We start from the raw sequence: 14,493 nt of genomic DNA, 5'->3' as shown, positions 1-14,493 counted from the left end.
CATCGCGGATCATGGAGTCGACCAACCCTTCGAAATTACATTGTCAGGCCTGCTTCCTCGCGTCGCGTACAAAGTGTTCGAACGTCTCCCCTGCTGCCTGCATTCTCTTCCGCAAAACATACCGCTCCTACACTTCATTTGTCTGTGTGCACCAGTGGTCGTCAAACTTACCTACAACGGCCTTGTAATCTTCTCCGATTTCACCTTTATGAAAAACGAAATTGTTAGAGATTTCCAGAAGTTTATCACCGACCAATGTCAGCAGTAGTGCCGTCTTTGCAGCATCGCTCAGTGGTTTGTCTTGGGGTTCTACTACGGTAATGTAGAGCTCTAGCTCTACACACTTAAAGCTTAAATAGCTGCCAGTATTTGGAGACGTCACCTATGATACGAAGAGGGTCTGGAGGCTTCAGAAGACCCATTTTAGTGCCGCAGCTCCCAAAACTTGACTCTCGTTAGGGAATCGTCGGGCACGTCGGGCACTCCTGACACCATGTATCGCTGAGCTGCATTTGATGTAGAAACAGACCGACATCCCATGCGCGAAAGAACAGCAACCTTTATTTCAGGCTCGATTATATAGGCAGACCAGCAGGTGTGGCCAAGGATAAGGAGAAATGGCCTATCTTGCGCTGAGAAAACAACTACAGAAGACTTCAGCGAATGTCGTATCAGATGGCGATACAAGGGTTCATGATAATTGGCGTTAGTCGTCGGGACGGAGATGTGCCACTAGGCGTCAACGTGGGCACGCGTACATCAAGCGGTGTTATATGTGCCAAACACCAATAGACATTGCACAAGCTCTCATATGTCGATGCAATATAAAGAATCAGCTACATCTGTCAAGACGCGTTTCACTTTCACGTTATATCGATTCATATGACGGAAAGATCCGCCATGTTTTTTTCTTTGCATTTCGCGGCATGAGCAGTAAGCTGAAAAGCAATAATGCTTAAATAAGAGTAAGATCGAAACTGCCCAACGCGTTGATTTGTAAAGCGACCTATATCTCTATAATATAAGTTTTGCGCCCCCCTTGTTGTTTAAGTTGGTAAATATTCTCTCCTGATTTTCAATAACCGCAATTCAACAGATAACGTGACTTACATCATGGAATAGCCACGCACCTAAATTGAGTCGTGTCGTAATATATTAAACTGTGGGCTGACCGAATTGGGCTGACCAAATTACCCCAGATAACTACAGAAAATTATGTGACGCTATAGTTATTTGCAATGTGACATTAACGAAAGGACAATTTTTATCACACGAAGACGTTTATATTTCATTAAATGTTGGGGTTTAACGTCGCAAAAGAACGATATGTGCACGAAATTTAGCCCACCTGAGGTGCTTTAACATGCACCTTTGTCTAAATACACAAGCCTATTGAAAACGTGGCCGCCGCGGCTGGGATTCGATCGCGCTGCCTTCGGCTCAGCAGTCGAGCACCATAGCCACTAGACCACCATGGCGGATAATAAGACGTCGAGGAAGCAGAAAATGCGCAAAAATAAAATATACCTGTCGGTACCGCTTTCAAGTTCCCACATGATCTCGCCGCTACGTCAAAGATTTTGTGGTTTCTAATAGCGCCTACACAATTGTTTGCCGCTTAAACTTATTTGAATACTGTTCTAAGGTGCAACAAGTCTTACCAAGCAAAGATGCAGCGAATTTTATTGAACCGATGGGGCCCAGCCAAAGTACGCGAAATGGTCCTGAATTTTCTGACGCAATATTTGTGTGTGCCGGAATTTTTGCAGGAAATTCAAACATGAATCTTTAACTTTTGTTACCTCTTTCCATAGGTAGCCTACGAAGGTGCAATAAGGTCAACATAGTTCTCGGTACATAATTTTTGTGTATAAACCGACGTAGTGTCTCAGTTGTGTTTATTATTAGAAAAAGTTGATTAGTGAGAGCGATGAAATGGAACTTTGCGATGATAATAAAAGAAAATACGCGTTCACTGACGTAATTATTGAAACATTCTTAGTGCGACTAGAATAACTACATGATAAGTAATCGACCCTCATTGTATAAATTTTGAATGCCGGCATAGTGTGCACGATAAAATACCGACACTCGATGGCATTCGTCTTCGAGTCGTCTTAGGCGAATGTAATAGGATCCTGTTAGTTTTCACTACGTATCATTCTTCCTAGTGCGTCGTTGTTTGTTCATTAGCCTTGTACACTCCAATGTGTTGTTTTTAGACTCGGTTCCTCGAGTCTCTTCCCTGGAACAATTATCACATAATGGTTCGCGCATGCTGGTTACAGCTGCTCGTAATAATAATAATAATAATAATAATAATAATAATAATAATAATAATAATAATAATAATGATAATAATAATAATAATCATTTATTAATAATAGTATATTAATATTATTATTAATAATCAATCAATCAATCATTTATTTAACGTGCCCAGTAACAACTTTAAGGTCATTGTGCAGGCGCACGCAAAAATAAAACAATAAAAATAATCAATACAATGCAGACAGTCCTCAGAAATAACAAGAGCAAACACGCGTAGACAAAGAGAAATAAACACAAAAGGGGAGGAGTAAAATTAGACAACACGATAAATATTGAAGGCAATAAAAAATTAGATTGCATATATACAACTCTGCGGAAAAACGGAGTAGGGAAGACTTTGTACTTTGTGGCATACTATGTCAGGACAGTGCAAAGCTCGGATGACTGTGGACTATGAAAAACGTCAAGATCAGCAAAATTAACATTACAGAGATTTTGTATTCTGTCAACGGTAGAGTGTTGGAAGAAGCAGGCGGGTACATGAAGCGGTCTATTCTCCCTGGTTAACTTACGCGGAATTCAAAAATTAACACAATTGAGAAGTACAGGGCATGATATGGGACCATGAACTAGCTTGTAAAGAAATAACAGACGAGAACGATTTCGTCGGCAGCGAAGTGATGGCAATGATAATAATCCAGCAGTATTCGAACGAGATCCAGAGTGATTTCTAGCAAAGCGGTGGTTATATATGCTGAGGATTTTTTTCTGGACCCGTTCAGTGGTGTTACCGCTGGATTGAGCAATGCCATTCCTTGTCACGGACGCGTACTCAAGCTGTGGAAGATATATTGCGGTGTACAATTTGTGGATGGCTATAGGAGAACTGAATTCTCGAGATATTCTGCAAACACATCCGAGAGAATGAAAAACCCGCATAGCAGCACGCTTAACGTGAGCAGAAAAGTTTAAGGTGCTATCGACAACGACATCAAGATCACTGATTTCATAAACATTGCATAACGACACAGAATTGACCGAGTATTGAAATGACACGATAGATGTTTTGCGAGTGATAGACATGAATTTTGTCTTAGAGGTATTCAGAGAAAGGTTAATGCCGTTGCACCATTTGGAAAACGAACACAAATCTGACTGTAGCAAGAGAGTCATTAACTGAATGCATTTCCTTAAATATCTAGATGTCATCGGCATACAAGAGGAAAGAAGAATTACGAATGGCAAAAGAAACATCATTAACGTAAATAAAAATAGGAGTGGGCCTAATACCAACCCTTGAGGGACCCCACTAGTCACTTTATACAAAGAAAAGGTTTGACCATTTACGGCAACATAACAAGATCTATTGAACAGAAAGATGTGCAAGAGATTCACAATCGACAAGTCGACGTCAAAGTTCGCAAGTTTAACCATAATCAGTGTGTGGCTGACTACGTCAAAAGCCTTGCTCAGGTCACAGTAGATTACGTCAACCTGTCCTCTCTGAGAAATAGGTGTGGCGATCTGCCTCATGAAACTAGCAAGATTTGTGGCAGTTGAGCAGCCAGCAAGAAAACCATGTTGATTTGGAGTCAATGAGTTTTTCACACTAAAGGACAATATTTTGTGAAGAGCCAGTTCAAAGATCTTTGATGTGGCACATAGTAGAGAAATTGGGCGATAATAAGAAACGTCTGTTTTAGAGCCCGAATTCAGTACTGGGAAAACACGAGCAGTTTTCCACATGCTAGGAAATGTAGAAGTGTCCAGACAGTTATTAAATATCGTAGTCAGTACTGGGACAAATATACTACCATAAGCTTTTAGTATGGCGGAGCGGATGCCATCTGGGCCACATGATACGGATGAATTTAAGCGCTTAATGCATTCGCAGATAAGATTTTCATCCAGCGACAAAGCACTGGATGAGCTAAGTGCCTTGGGCTGTTGTCTGATATTAGTACTAGAGTCTGAGGCCTTATAAACGGATGAGAAATGCGTGGCAAAACAGTCAGTGACGGCATGCACGTCTACCCCATTTGAGTCCAGTAGTCTGAAGGACTCTCCGCTTTTGCTAGACCGTTCACGTACATACTTCCAAAACTCAGCCGGCCTGTCAGAGGCGCTTTTTCTAAGAACCCAATATACGAACTATGATCCCGTTTATCTTCCTTCCACTCGCTCGATGGAGAACATTTAGATTTCCTGTGTGCGTAATCTTTATGCTTCAGTGCGCTGATAAGTTCAGACGAGAACCAGTGGGGATATTTACGTTGTTTAGGTGTATATTGGGGAATAAAAGTACGCATGCCACTCAGTACAAGCTCCGTAAACCGATCAACCTGGTCATCAACATTTGGTTTGTCAGTAACCTGTGACCACTTAACGGTGGACAAGTAATATTACAGGCCCGTGTAATCACCTCGCTTGAAAGCAAATCTTGGAGATTTGTTTACGTGACTGCTCTAGCTCGTTGTTTCGGCTGATGCGGATAATCTTACGTTAAGTGGGGGGGTGGAATTTCTCCGGACGTACAAGAGAGATGTTGGAGCGGGAAACATCAAGGGGTTGATCGTTTGACACACACAGGTCTAAGACGTTGCAACTGGAATTGACGACTGAGTTAGGTTGCAGTAGGGAATTAAACGCCAGAAAGCCCAAGAGCAGGCTGCACTTTTTCCCTATAAAATGATTGTAATGAGAAAAGGCAAGCGTGCTCCAGTCAATTCCAGGTGCATTGAAATCCCCAAGGACAATAATTATGTGCCCACTATGAGAAGATATCAGAAGTTCAATAGAAGACATGGCATCATGAAACGAGGCAGGGGAAATGCTGGGCGGTAAATAGAAGCATCCAATCAACAACTTTTCACGGCGCTCAAGGTTGATTTCTAGACAGATCGATTCTCCGATAGTTTCTAGGTCTTTCCGTCTAACGAATTTTAGTGAATTGTCAACGGCAATCAGCACGCCACCGCGTTTCTGTTTGGTTTCACTGAAATCTCGGTCACTGCGGAAGGTGGTGTAGGTCGGGGGGAAAAAGTCCGATGAGGAAATTTCAGTGCCGAGCCAGGTTTCAGAAATAGGAATAATAGGAAAAGAAGACGAAATAACATTAGAGACAAATACGAGTGTCTTGGTACGCAGACCCCGAGCATATTGGTAGAATATGTCTACGTTAGACGGCACTTTCGATTCCAGGCACTAGCTCAGAGGGATGAAGCATGTCATCGCGCAGCTCCCCGCGAAATGGCTTGAAGAGGCATCCGAGGGGCCACATCGAAGGGTCATAAAGGCGTTCTAGTGTTTCCTCGTCAACTTCGAATAGAATGAAGAATATTACTGGAATCTTGTTTGAAGTCGCCGGCAGGAAATGGGAGACATATCCAATGAAGCAATATGTTTTTTGATGTCCGCAGCAGTGGAGTCCGGACTCAGCTTCGTAACAAAAATGGCCTTTGGCCGTTGTGGCCGTTGTGGCCGCTGACCTACAGATATAGTAGATGTCTTCATAGATCCAAACGAGGCGGGCTTCTTCTTTCTTACAACCGCAGTTACCGCTGCAGAAGAGGCTGTCGCAGGCATCACACTGACACGCTCGGACGTGTCGACGTCACCTGGCGGCGAATTCGAAGATGAAAGAATTTTGGACAGACGTTGTTCAGAGTAGGAAGGTTCCTTGGAGGTCACAGATCAACCTGCTCTGGAGGGATCACAGGTGCCTTCACTGACACGGCGGCCGTGCGGCGCGTCAGCTCCTGACGCAGGAAGCGGACCTCTGCACGAAGGGAGGCGACCACACGGGCTTGTTGTTCAACACCGCGGGAATGATCCTTACGGAGGCGCTCGTTTTCTTCGCGTAGTTGGGATACCTCGTCGCTGAGAAATGAGATTCCCTCCAACGCGTCGAGGAGGAGGTGGGGCAGCCCGGCGAAATCACCACCCGGAGGGGCACACGCGGAGAGGGAACTGGTTTGAGAGCTGCAATGCTCATCGCTACACGTCGCCGAGTTGTCTTCGCTAGGCTTACCAGAAGAACTGCTAGGATCACATAAATTGCAGCAACATGAGCGCGATCCAGACTTCAGAAGTGGCAGCTCTTCATCAGGCCAGGTTACACACTTCGCATGAACACGTTTAGGGCAACTTTCACAGCAGAAAAACTGCTGCTTACCGAAAAACGGGCAGCAGCATAACAAACATGCATCCCGACTGGGAGCCATGGAGCCATAATAATAATAATAATAATAATAATAATAATAATAATAATAATAATAATAATAATAATAATAATAATAATAATATCTGGGATTTAACGTGCAAAACCGTCATGTGATTATGAGGCACACCCTAGTGGAGTGCTCCGGAAATTTCAACCATCTGAAGTGAATAACGTTCACCGACATCGGACATTTACACGGGCCTCTATATTTCGGCTCCGTCGGTATGCGAGTGCCGCGGCCAGTATCCAGCCCGCGACTTTCGGTTTAGTTGCCGTCAATAGTTGCGCATAACATATTTTTATATAAAAACCGGTGCGACGTAATAAATCTCACTTGAGAGTGAAACGTGGTCCTCTCGTCTCTTGTGATTTCGCGCTAAAAGGCGCTCACAGATGATCTTGAAACATCATTCTTTGCAAGGTCGTCCGTGCTGTTCCTTAGTCCTGTTTCATACGTGTTGCATGATGGTTGCTATATGTATTTCACCAGATACATGAGTAACATATCCTTAATGGCAGTGTAATTGCCCACTCACGTGTTGCGAGTCTAGTTTACACTGCACAGCAGGTAGACGTTATGCACTAAGTTCTTTGAACATCAAGGATAACAAAGTTTGCCTTTCTATAGAGAACTTACCCCACTTGGACCAGCGACAGCGGGGCTTAATTGCGGTGGAGACTGAAAAAGTGTATAGTACGACAATTTAGAACGAGAAATACAAACATGAATGTAATAATAAGTCTTTGTTTATTTGAATAGTAGTGTTGACATAGTTGCAGTATAAATTGTCTAGATTCTAATTTTCTACAAAATACATATTGTTTGGGCTTGTTAGATGTAGCTGTACATTCCATGTGCGAGAACTGTCCACTGTTTAAGTATAAAATTACAAACGTTTCTGTAGCACTCAATGCATATTTAGTGGCCCTGCGGTGCTATTGTTGCACTGTAAGTTGAATTTTCAAAGATTGAATGAGCCTGCCTCAGCGACGTGGCCCATCATTTTATTCATTATGACATCTGCGCTATTTCAAGTGATTTCATTTAGTGTTAGGGGCTGATTTTACACATGCGATGTCGTATTCGTAACATTTGTCGACTGATGTTCTTAGTTGTGATTTTAAGCTGGCGTTTTGTTTGAATGTCTGAATGGGCGCATGTGATGGCATTCGATATTAGTTTAGCAGATTGTCTCGTACACTTGCATGACGTTGAAAAAGCATGTCACTGCTGACTTGCTATCAATTTTCTTAAACTCACGGCTAGTTTCCTGCACACATGGTTGAATAGCCACATTTACAACTCAGCTCACAACTTTGTGCTGTTTACATGGAAGCTAGAGACCAAGTGTCAGCACACGCGGCACATGGATATCCTTGATTCGGCGGGCGACTGTGGATAGAAACATTGCTAAGAAATTCAATAACGTTTGTCTGTTCAGTTGACCTTATTAAGTTCGCCATTAACGTTGTTGTTTCGTCACATTAGCAGTAAGCTAATCGTAATCTGAAGCAAATTCACAACATGTGGGCTTGAATTACAGGTTAGGCGCGTCGGTAGAATGGCTTAATCATTACTACATGATTGAATGATGAATTGCGGAAAGGACATGGCACAGAAGGAAGAAATACACACACCTCGCTGCGGTGCGTGTGTTTCTGTCCTGCGTTCTATCGGGGTTGTGCAATCGAATAGTCAATAACACAAGTTATCCTTGACTATTGTTTTCGCAGTTTCCAGCTCGGTGCAAATGTAAACGCTCTTACGCGAAAGCAATGGGGCTGTAACAATTGCGACGACGTATTTCCGTAGTGCATGAAAAATTTATTTTACACATCTACAAATGAAAACAAAAACGATCTCAAGCCTTCATTTTTGCTTTTCGGAAGATGTAACCAACCTTAATCAATGAATGGCCACTCATCAAGCCGAACACTACATGCTTTGTGACTTTCATATTTCAATATCGTATGCAGCAATATTTAAAGAAATGAGCTGTTCCCTGGGCTCTCTGCCACATCTTTGGGAACCTAGAGAAGTAGTCATTCTAAAAAGACTGGGCGTGCAAACACGGAGAAGTCAGGACACCCCAAACGCGGCGTTTGTGTTGTCCTGAGTTCTTTTTTGCCCGTGTTTTCACGTCCTGTCTTTTAGAATGAATACTTACCAACTAGCTCAGCTCTCTTTCATACTAAGAGAAGTAGCTCTTCTCGCGGCGAAGGGCTATAAATCATGATTTAGGTGCAACATGTCCTTGTTTGTGGTTGCGGGTGGTATGTACAGGTAATTTGTTGCATGCAATAAGTTGACATTGTGAACGAGGCTGTCCTCGTCCTGTCATGCTCTTTAGCCTTTTTGCGCAATAATTCAGACAGACGTAATGCAGAACTTTCTTTAAACCCTTGCATAGCGCTTGAGCTTCGGCCTAAAAGTGCAGAATACGATAGCGCAATCGGGCCCCGTTCCCATCGCCTTCGTGAACGCAAGCCTGGCATCGCTCCTTGGTAGACGCCTCAACAGTGCCGCAAGGACTGGATCGTCAGTGCGTGTGTACTGGCCACTTGAAACTATACTAGAATGCCTACTGCATGAACAGATGCGAAGCGCCCCGTGAGACAATATTGATGAAGTACTCACTACGCGTCCGCAAAGCAACACGCGGACCTGTGCGGCTGCACACGTTTTTGATGCTTTTTGCTGATAGCGATGAATATGCCTGTGTGCTTTGTGATTGGTAGGCCTCTAAACCAACTACTCGTTGCATAATTCACCTGTTTTGATGGCTGGTGCGGTCCTACGGCATTATTGTCACCAGGCTAACTGATAGATGGGAGAAGACACAGGGCGAAGGTCGAAGATACAAAACGAGAACGTTTACTCTAGAACAAGGCCGACACCCAAAAGCGCGCGCACACTGATCAACTTCGTTGTTCTCTTTCAAGGAGCTGGGCACCACGGTTGCCAGCCTATCTCGCGTCTATTCCCCCCTCTCAAAAGCGACCGTCCCGGTCGATGGGTTCAGGGTGCAAGAAGAGAGCACTTGGGAGAAAGGTGGTTCCGTGAAGGAAAAAAGAACAAACAAGGGAACGAAGTACAATATTCGAAGGGGTTTCGAAGTGTCGGTTATCACTCGCGGGCGTGGTACGGCTTCATCCGTACGACGTGAACAACCTCAGCAGGTGGACATCGTCGGCTCAAACTCGGTTCAGAGCTTTGGGGCACCACCTCGTAATTCACATCACTGAAGCAGCGCACAACTTCGTAAGGGCCAAAACAGCGTCGTAACAACTTCTCCGAGAGCTCACGATGTCGGATAGGTGTCCACATCCACACTTATACCCCTGTCACCCTTCCCCATCCCAACTAGAGAGGCTTCGGAGGAGTACCTGCTCGGCTGCTCTACCTTCGATGCGCAACGTACCTTGGTTCGGCGCGCCTGGGCCGTGGCCATCTCCAATGGCGTCCCGGACTAGGGACTGCCACTCAGGCACACAGCAGCTCTCTTGTGAATTTCTTGAATAAAATGTTTACCACCACCGCCACCACCACGGCCACCACCGAACTCCGTTTAACTCCGTCCCGCATTGAACTCCTTAATGGAGCTTAACCAGAATGGAGTTGTGGCCGTGCTACACGGCTCGGTGCAAGCTTTCGACAGTTGCCGCATCGGGCAGAAACAGCGCTGCTGCGCTCGTCGAAACATCCATTTTTTCCGTGTAGTCGCATTTAAAGCAACAAAAGGTGTTTTTGTGTGTCGATGAAGTGCTCGGAATCACCATTGATGTCACAGTGCTTTGCGTGCGCCTCACGCAGAAACAAATATGGCGCGACGCTTCTAAGCGGCGGCTTGGCGAGGCGTTGGTGTGGAGAGTACAAGCGCTGATGTCCGAAAAAAGTACAAATAAAGCTTACACAACGGTGCGTGAAATGCTACGGAAAAAAAAGAGCAAAATTATAATTGAGCTCATTAGGACGATTTTGTTAGAGCGGTTTTCAGCGTAGCAGTAGCTGACTAGGAACGAGAATACTCCATCGAGCCGAAATGGTCATTACCAAACTCCCTCCACCAAAAGTTCATTTAACTTCCTCAGCGAAATGGTGACCGTGTGACATGAACCCCATCTTCCTCGAGGAAAAGACGAGAGAGTTAAACGGTATTCGGTGGCGGCCACTTGACAGGGGTAGTAGTCACCCGGTTGGTAATGAACGTTCCGTCGGCCCATGTTGTAACGGCGAGCGTCGTTGTCCTGTTGGCGAGCTGGCGAACTTCCTCGGCTTTCTGAATGAAGTCGTCAACGCTGTCGATTCTGCTGGTGTCGTCTTCTATTGGGAGTATGGCGTCTAACGGTGTTGTGGACGATTATTCATTAGTTTTCCGAGGATGACGTAGAAAATGGAACGAGAAGATCCATTCCCACTTGCTGGAACGGCACTGGAGCGGATCCAAAAGCAGGATTGACGGGTCGAGCTTTACGCTTCTGACAGGCACGGCACGTCCTGACATAGCGCTGAACTGACGAATATAGCTGTGGCCAGAAGTCTTTTTGACGTATGCGCGCTAATGTCCTCCCAAAGCCTAAGTGACCGGCAGAGGGGTCGTCGTGGCACGCCTGTAAAACTTCCCCATGCAGTGCCGTCGGAACGACGAGGATAAAAGTTTCCTGGCGGTTCTCGAAATTTTTCTTGTAGAGAATATTGTTCCGTACGCAATGTCATGTCAGTCCTCGTGAGAGCGGGCGTGGGACGACAACATCAGCTCCCTGAAGATAGCGGGTGGCAGGAAGCAGCTCAGTGTCCTCACGTTGATGTTCAGCCATCCGCATCACGTCGACGAAGCCAGGAAACGGCAAACTTTCTTCCATGTCAGATGATGTCACGGGAATAGGGGCACGCGATAGGCAGTCAGCATCGGTAAGCTTATGTCCGGATCGGTAGACTACAGTTATGTCGTACACTGTCGTCTACCGATCCGGACACAAGTTATGTTATGTCGTAGGACGAAGGCTCAACGAGCGAGGCGGCCTGATGAATCTCGGAGATTGGCAAGCCAACAAAGCGATTGGTGGTCACTGACCGCTCGAAATGGCCGACCGTACAGATAGGGTCGAAACTTGCTGATGGCCCAAACGACTGCTTAGCACTCTTTTTCGGTGGTAGAGGAGTTGGCCTCGGCTTTTGTGAGACTGTGGCACGCGTAAGCGATCACACGCTCTGCGCCGTCCTGCCATTGAACTAGAATGACTCCGAGTTCTACGTTGCTGGCGTCCGTGTGAAGCTAAGTTTCCGCAGTTTCGTCAAAACATGCCAGCCCTGGAGCTGTTTGAAGTCGCTTGCGTAACTGTAAGAAGGCCTGCCATTGCTCTTCCGTCTACACGAAGGGTACATCTTGTCGCATTAGTCTCGTAAGACGTTTCGAATTTTGGAGAATCCTTCAACGAATCGACGGTAGTAGGCGCAGAGGCCAAGGAACCGCTGAACAGCCATCTTGTCTTCAGGATGACGAAACTAGGCAATGGCAGTCAGCTTGTCTGGGTCTGGTCGAACACCGTCAGGGCTCACCACGTGGCCTAGAAACTTGCGTTCCTGGTAGCAAAAGGAGCAGTTCTCGGGCTTGATAGTCAGGTTTGCCTTGCGTATTGCTGTGAGTATGCTTTTTAGCCTTGTGAGGTGTTCGTCGAACGTGCTTGAGAACACAACGACGTCGTCTAAATATACAAGACTCGTCTGCCACTTTAGATCAGCGAGCACAGTGTCCATCATTCTTTGAAATGTGGCGGGAGCGGAACAGAGATAGAAAGGCAGTATTTTAAATTCGTATAGCCCGTCGGGAGTCACGAATGCAGTTTTCTCACGGTCGCCCTCGTCAACCTAAACTTGCCAGTACTATGACTTGCGGTCTAATGATGTAAAGAACTGAGCATGGCGTAGACGGTCGAAGGCGTCATCAATCCGCCGCAAGGGATAAACATCGCGCTTGGTGATTCTGTTAAGTCGTCGGTAGTCAACGCAGAAGCGAAGTGTGTTGTTTTTTTTTCTCTAATACTACCACAGGCGACACCTACGGCCTTGTCGACGGTTGAATGACGTCATCATTCAACATTTCCTGAAATTGACGCTTAATTGCCTCCCTCTCCTTTGGGGACACGGGGTATAGATGCTGGCGAAGAGGCCGCGCCCACTCCTACGTAAAAATGCGATGTTTGGTCACGGAATTGCGCTGAACTTTCGATGCTGCGGAAACGCCACCCGGGAATTCTGTAATAATGCATAGCAGGCTCTTCTTTTGCGCATCTGACAAGCCAGCATTAACGTGAATGCGGCTGCCTAGGTTAGCACAAGTTACAGCATCCGATGAAATCAACTCTAACGTACCGATGTCGGAGAAGTCGGCGATATTGCTGAGGAAGGCGACAGCGGTGCCTTGAGGGACGTGCTGAAATTCATGACTGAAGTTTGTCAGCAGAACTTGAGATCATTTATTCTGCAGCCGAACAAGGCCTCGGGCTATGCTTATGTTCCGATTGGGCAACGGAGAAATCTTTGCCTCGTCAATGCCTTCATAGTCGTCAAATTCTTCGAATACGTCGCAGGATACCGGGGTAAATGCGCTACTCTTCGGCGGTAACGCGACGTTGTCGTCGACAGCCCTCAAGGCATTGACATAACAGTCGTTAGTGCTACGTGCTAAGGCGTACGCCGTGGAAAACGTTACCTGCGATTCTTGCAAGTTATTGACTGCTCCCTTAGCCTGCAGGAAGTCCATTACGAGAATTAGGTCCCTCGAACAATTCGGCAGTATCATGAAATCTCCCAGATAGGTAAGCCCACGAATGCTTACTCGTGCTGTGCATCTCCCCGCGGATTTAGAAGATGGCCTCCTGCCGTCCGAATCTGCGAGCCAGTCCACTGTGTAGATACCTTCTTCATCTAGTAGGCAAGGTCCATGCTCTTAACTGGAGTGTCTGCTCCAGTATCGATTAGCGCCGTTACTTCGTCGTCCACGGTTACAGTAATGTTAGATGTTACCACTTTTGGCTGCGTCTGTGTGTCTCTTTTCTGTCGTCGATGTCGTCGTAATGGAGGATCTTCAGTGCAGTCAGCGTCAGCTGCCTCACCTCCGGAGGTTGTGAAAACTTGTGAAAACTTAGTTTTCCCGACCTGCAGGACTGGGCGAGCGGCGTATCGAAGCGCCGCGTGAAAAGGCTGGGCTTGGGAACCTATAACAACAGGAGACGATGAACGGGGCTCATGCCATCGACGCTCGACGTTGCGATGATTCGAGATGAAGTTCTCTATTTCCAGTGGTCGCTCACCAGTTCGCGGACGAGGGGCATTCGGCGAAAATTCATGGAGACCAACACGGCGGTAAGGCCACGTTTGTTATATGTGCCTGGCTTCCCACAATGAAAACAAAGGGGCCTGTGGTCCGTCGTGCGCCAGACATCGCTCTCCCTTGTTCTCGCTTCGGCGATGAACGGTGGGTTGCAAGGCCTGAAGCCGAATTCCATTTGCTGAATGGGGTGCACCACGCCGGGAGTACTCCACGGTGGTGGAAGTCGCACAGCTTCCGCGTAGCTCATCTCGATGCACTGCCATTGTTGTGGCACCTCGTAGTGTTGGGGAGCGTGGACACCTTGATGTACCTCGGCGCGAACCATCTCCGCAACGGAGAGCGGCCCTACAGGTGGAGCAGTGATCTGCATCTTTTGTAGTTCCTCTTTGATGACAGCCCTGATGAGCTCTCGCAAGGCGCCGATGTTATTGCCGAGGTTGAGAGAAGTAACCTCGCTTGATTGCACGACATCACGGTTATACTGCCTGGCACGCTGTTTAAGGGCCCTCTCCATGTCAGTGGCTTCATCGTGGATCTCCGCAAGTGTCGCAGGCGTGTTTCGAATGAGGCCGGCAAAAATTTCTTCCAAGACACCCCGGATCAGGTGACGAACATTCTTGGCTTCAGTTATAGAGGGGTTCACACGCCTGAAAAGCCGATCCATGT

The 14,493-nt window shown here is 46.4% G+C and overlaps 1 protein-coding gene across 16 annotated transcripts in view; it reads right to left on the bottom strand.

Moving 5' to 3' along the window:
- LOC119374702 (cuticle collagen 2C) overlaps positions 1 to 14,493 on the bottom strand; it is a 256,546-nt gene that overhangs the window by 58,187 nt on the left and 183,866 nt on the right. For 11 of the 16 annotated variants that reach the window (XM_037644880.1, XM_049411049.1, XM_049411050.1 and 8 more), the window contains one exon: positions 7,131 to 7,172. The exons of the other annotated variants lie outside the window; for them this stretch is intronic. In XM_037644880.1, the coding sequence (XP_037500808.1) occupies positions 7,131 to 7,172 (42 nt within the window). The remainder of the gene's footprint in view (positions 1 to 7,130; positions 7,173 to 14,493) is intronic. 16 annotated transcript variants of the gene reach the window in all.

Source organism: Rhipicephalus sanguineus, chromosome 11, assembly GCF_013339695.2.
Source record: "Rhipicephalus sanguineus isolate Rsan-2018 chromosome 11, BIME_Rsan_1.4, whole genome shotgun sequence".
Lineage (NCBI taxonomy): Eukaryota > Metazoa > Arthropoda > Arachnida > Ixodida > Ixodidae > Rhipicephalus > Rhipicephalus sanguineus.
Note: the sequence above shows the minus strand (reverse complement) of the source record. Positions and strands in the feature narration are given on the sequence as shown.